Source organism: Cyprinodon variegatus, unplaced genomic scaffold, assembly GCF_000732505.1.
Source record: "Cyprinodon variegatus isolate N-32 unplaced genomic scaffold, C_variegatus-1.0 Scaffold4, whole genome shotgun sequence".
NCBI lineage: Eukaryota > Metazoa > Chordata > Actinopteri > Cyprinodontiformes > Cyprinodontidae > Cyprinodon > Cyprinodon variegatus.
Window position 1 is genome coordinate 824,124 of NW_015150457.1, and position 5,788 is coordinate 829,911.

The 5,788-nt window shown below is 34.2% G+C and overlaps 1 protein-coding gene across 1 annotated transcript in view; it reads left to right on the forward strand.

Moving 5' to 3' along the window:
- The window catches only part of LOC107083371 (extracellular calcium-sensing receptor-like), a 5,932-nt gene extending 888 nt beyond the window's left edge, over nucleotides 1-5,044 (forward strand). The window contains exons 3-8 of the mRNA XM_015372549.1: nucleotides 349-636; nucleotides 1,033-1,584; nucleotides 1,675-1,896; nucleotides 2,520-2,643; nucleotides 4,051-4,523; nucleotides 4,622-5,044. Coding sequence (XP_015228035.1) covers nucleotides 349-636; nucleotides 1,033-1,584; nucleotides 1,675-1,896; nucleotides 2,520-2,643; nucleotides 4,051-4,523; nucleotides 4,622-5,044 — 2,082 coding nt within the window. The remainder of the gene's footprint in view (nucleotides 1-348; nucleotides 637-1,032; nucleotides 1,585-1,674; nucleotides 1,897-2,519; nucleotides 2,644-4,050; nucleotides 4,524-4,621) is intronic.
- The last annotated feature ends 744 nt before the right edge of the window (nucleotides 5,045-5,788 follow it).

A 5,788-nucleotide genomic window follows, 5' to 3' on the forward strand; every position in this document is an offset into this window, starting at 1 on the left:
TAGATAGATAGATAGATAGATAGATATTATATAATATAATATATTATTATATAATATATTATATTATTGCAGTATCACAGTTATTTTAACTTTAAAAAACCAGCATGATTCAGATTTATTCCTGTTTAATGAAGTTCAATCTTTCCAAAAATGATATATTGGGAAAACTGAGATGACAATAAATGCATTCTTATGTCTCAAAACTACATCTATTCAGGCTTTTAAGTAAGTTGTATTGACTGTCGTAAAGTACAAGGTAATTTTGTTCTATGTAATTTGATGCATTTTCTCCAGTCTTTTAAAAGAACAGTAGTGCAAAAGGTCAACCACTGTTTGCTGTAATTTTAGGTGAGCTATTTTGCCTCATGCAGCTGCCTGAGCAATCAAAGGGAATTTCCCACCTTCATGAGGACAATGCCTAGTGACGCCTTCCAGATTAAAGCCCTGGCCCAGTTGGTCCGCTATTTTGGCTGGACCTGGGTGGGAGTTATTGGAGTAGAATCTGATTATGCTCGCTTTGCCATACAGCTTTTCCTTCAGGAATCAGTGCATTATGGTGTATGTGCTGCCTACACACATTTCTACCCTGTGGGTCTAAGCCACCAGGATCTTGAAAAGCTTCTTAATATAATTCAGGTGTGTTTTACATACTACAACTACTATGTTTTTAAGTTCATCATGGAAAATGATTGAAAGGAGGTTACATGTTCTTTAATGCTCATATGTCCAGTGCATGACTACTGTGAATAAACAAACAAAAAAGTTTAAATACTGTATTCAGTTATAGTTAAAAGATAAGCACTTTATACTAATTACTTTTGAAAAACTTTTCTCTTTTGTTTTTTTTGTTGAGTTATTGCACTAATTTAAAAGGTTGTGAACAAAGGTTATTCTGTAAGAGATGTATATTTTATAGTACCTTTACTTTTACTATCTTTGCTTATTCAAGATATTTAATGGAAAAGAAAAGATCCACGACATCCTAACTCCGTAACTGTCATGTAATGTCATCTCTGAATTTTCCTTCACCAGAGGTCATCTTCAAAAGTCATCATTAACTTTTCAGGAGAGGCAGAAATGCAGGGCATTCTAAGAGAAATGCAACGTCTAAATTTGACTGGCTTTCAATGGATAGCCAGTGAGGCCTGGGCCACCTCTAAGTCGCTTTGGGAAAAATCAGACAATCTTCTAAAGGGCACTCTTGGATTTGCAATACAGAGAGCTATTGTGATACCAGGGCTGCAGCAACATCTTCTGGATCTCACACATTCAGCTATTCATAAATTAGCATTCTTAACAGAATTTTGGGAGGAAACATTTAACTGTCGACTAAATGGATCTGTCAACAACCACTTTCATGGGTTAGGAAGCAATCAAGGCAGAGCTCCGTGTAAAGGGACTGAAGATTTGAATGACGTTTACTCTCCTTATTCTGATGTCACGCAACTGCGAGTGTCCTATAATGTCTACAAAGCTGTGTATCTTGTAGCTTATGCCTTGCAAGATATGAGTAATTGCAAAGCTGGAGAAGGACCGTTTCTTAAAAAAACTTGTGCAGATCCAAAGAATTTTGAACCCTGGCAGGTGAGAGAAGTAAAATGCTGTATGCTATCCATATAATTTTAGAGACAATGAGAAGCATTTTTTAAATGCTCCTTATTTTTATTCCTTTAGCTTCTCCATTACATGAAGCTTGCAAATTTTTCCGCACTAGGAGAGAAAGTCAACTTTGATCAAAATGGTGACCCAATTGCTTATTATGATCTAATGAACTGGCAGAGGGGGCCTGATGGATATCTAAATTTGGTAAAAGTAGGTTTCTACGATGCCTCCCTTCCTGCTGGACGCAGCTTGGTCATAAATGACTCAGCAATTATGTGGCCAGTTGGAAAGCAGGTGTGTTCTACACAAACAGGCCTGAGACCATGTTCACCACTTAGACTCTTCTGTGCACTGCTGATTCACTCATCAGTTAAATTGATTGTATTGATGTGCAACATGCTTTCTTAAATAAGTATTATCCGTTCCTTAAAAGTTTTTGTTTGTATATTTTCAGTTGTATTTAATTAAAGAATTGTTGGCTTTCAAAGGTTTTGATTCAAAACTATATAGCATAGTTATCATCTCATTATTTCAAAGTCATTGTATTGTTTGTTTTTACAAATATTCATGAATCCTCCTTTAAGTTTTTAAGAGTAGTTTAATAACTTTTATCAATAATTTCAATGTACTTATATTGCACTTAACATTTAAAGTTGATTATGAACAAAATCTGAAAGCATTTTCTGATCCTTAACTCCCATTTTATTAAGTAACTTTTTATGAACACATACAGTATGTAACTACTGTCTATATAGAATCAAATATTTATTAAAGCAAGAGTTTTGTGTTAAGTTTGAAAGTATCTAATTCAGTTTTTTTACTTCTATATTTTTGATAATATATGAATACATTTAAAGAGAGACTAACATGTTAAATACTCATTAATGATTTTAACATTACATCTGAGTCTCTAATAGGCAGTCCAGTCTGTGTGCAGCAATAGCTGTCCTCCAGGTTCCCGTGTTGCCAGAAGAAAAGGAGAACCTATTTGCTGTTATGACTGTGTCCCTTGTGCTGAAGGAGAGTTTAGTAATACAACTGGTATGTCCTTTCTTTCACTATGAAAACACATTAAGTAAAGTTATAGATGGAGCTTGTATGTTCACCCTGTGCATCTGTAGGTATTGTTCTGGCTCTTAGCCGTCTGAAAATAACATTTATGTGAATAGCCAGTCTGAATTATCCCATAAAATATATATTTAGATAGGAATTTTGATACAAAAAGCAAGTTAAAGCTATTCAAATTTGACAAGCTTAAGTCTCATTTAAAATGCCATTGTGAATATCAATGTAACCTGGATATAAAGGATATAAATTTAAAAGAAAGGGAGGGAAACTTGGTTTTATGTCCTTCTTATTTTGTTTTTTCAGGTTTTCAAATTTAGGCCCAGTACAGATCTGTTTCTATCTTGCAATGCATGTTACCATTTTGAAATATATATTACACAGGCTATCTATAAAGGATGTGTGTCATTGTTGATACTGTACTTATCTCAGTCATTTTTTACTGGGACCTAGCGTACTGAGGGTATCTTTTTTTGCTGTTATAACATTGTCTCAACTTAGTTTTTATCTTAAGGGATAAACTTTACATCCGAGAATTAAATGTCAATGAACTAGTTGTGTTCAAATGTAAGAGAGTTAATAGTCGAAATTATCAGAAAGAAGGCCAATACTCAGCTTAACTTAAGCTTCAAGCTTCACTTTTTTTTTTCTTTTTTTCCTTTCTCTCTTCTTTTTCCTCTTTTTTTCTTTTTTTTTTCTTGGTTCTTTGCAAGACCAAGTAGATTCATAAGTCTGCCACATTTGCCAGTAGGGGTAGCAAATACATTATTTCAGCATTAAATAAATTCACAACAGCTTCGATTTAAAACATAAGAGCTAAACGAAAATCAACAGCTCCAAGCTAAAAATATTTTAGGTAAAAACTCTTGACTAAACTATCGAAACTTAACTAAACTAAGCTACTATGTACACAAAGAAGAAGAAATGAAAATGGCAGAAAACCATAATCAATACAATGATGCTATGATGTCACAATTTAGCATGGATTTTAATTTTTAGAACCAAATTTTATCTTGAATAACTTTGGAATTAGGTCAAATTAGTTTTTTACTTATTTAGAACAATTGGAATGTGTTCAAATCAATCTGAAATGCAAATCCAAGAGGTACATTTAACCTTAGCAAAATAATGTTTCTTTAAATGATTTGTCTAATCAGCATTTTAAACTTCCTTGATAGAAACTGCTCTTAAATGATCATATACTGCATGTGAAGCATTCATTTTCATAAATAACACCATTCCCAGTTCACCTGTTACAAACTGACCAGCCTTCTATAAAGATCATCTTTATTTTCGTTTCTCTGGGATATTGTGCTTATTCTTCTGCAAGATACAGCTTTAAATGTGGCTTTTGAAAGTTTTTTCTTCTTCCTCCATATTCAGATTCTTTAGATTGCTCAAGATGTTCTGACGACACATGGCCTAATAATGACAGAGATCTCTGCATACCTAAAACAATTGAGTATCTATCTTACTTTGAGCTCATGGGTGTTCTGCTGTGTGCTGCCTTGACAATAGGAGCCTCTTTTTCCCTTATTATCATTGCTATATTCTACTCTTATAAAGACACAGCTCTAGTTCGAGCAAACAACATGGAGTTGAGCTTTCTGCTGCTGATCTTTATCACCATTTGCTTCCTTGTTGGTCTACTGTTCCTTGGTAAGCCTTCAGACTGGCTCTGCTGGATCAGATATCCAGCATTTGGGATCAGTTTTGCCCTCTGTCTTTCATGCCTCCTGGCCAAGACAACAGTGGTTTTAATGGCTTTCAGGTCCAGATTACCAGGAAGTAATGCAATGAAATGGTTTGGAAACAAACAGCAGAGAGCCAGTGTGTTTTTGGGAACCGCTGTCCAGGTAGTAAATCTTTCTAGTTGAGCAATATCTTTTTTTTTTTTTTTGTCATTTCAAATCAGTTTAAAACCACTGTCTTTTTGTCTTTCTGTCCCCTCAAGGTTCTTGTCTGTCTTATTTGGCTGCTTACCAGTCCACCCCATGCCAATTACAATACAGATTACCACAGCTCTAAAATAATCATTGAATGTGCAACTGGTTCAGATGTTGGTTTTTGGCTTGTTCTTGGATACATCGGAATCCTGGCTTGCATGTGCCTCGCGTTGGCCTTTTTGGCACGGAAGCTGCCTGATCATTTCAACGAGGCCAAGTTCATTACCTTTAGCATACTGATCTTCTTTGCTGTTTGGGTTACTTTTATCCCAGTTTATATGAGCACCATTGGAAAATATACTGTTGCTGTCCATGTTTTTGCTATTTTAGCCTCAGCTCTAGGATTACTCTTTTGCATTTTTGCTCCAAAGTGCTATGTCATTTTGCTAAAACCTGAAAAGAACACAAAGAAACAACTGATGCAAAGATAAAAACTGAGAAACAACTGCGACACATTTAGCAAAAGGAGGGACCCAAAGACTCATATTAAAGATCTTTGAATATACAAAAAAAAATCTACAGGTATTTTGGTGACTGATGAACATGTCAGAATGAGGAACAGTAACATTCAGTAAATGTTTTCTCAAATATGGGGTACAATAGGAAAAAGAAAGATAAGCTAAAAACAAGAATTTATGAATTAATCAACCCTGTGAGGAACTTTAACATGGACTAATTTTCCAACAAATAGAATGTACAATATTCTGACAAGATTCTGTGTCTATGTGAACAAGGATATCATCAAGAAAAGTCACATGATCACCCAAGTTTAAGCAGCAAATACCTTGCCTATTACTGGAATGGACATATAATCCTGTTAGATAAGTTTCATATTTATTGTTGACTTTGTATGTTCAGTCAATTCAGTTACTTTAACTACAACTTATTCATGTTTAATTTATCATATAGAAATCTGTAAATGAGATTTAAATAACTACCGGCTCAGTTAAGTCTTGTATATGTCTAATTAAAATAAATAAAAAGAATAAATATATATAGAAATACATCAGTGCCATTTTTTTTCCTCCTTAAATATCTTCCAAGAATATGTGACTTAATATAAAACTGAAAGATGATAAATTATCTTGCACAATCTTATTCAATAGTGACACTATCCATCCATCCATCCATCCATCCATCCATCCATCCATCCATCCATCCATCCATCCATCCAT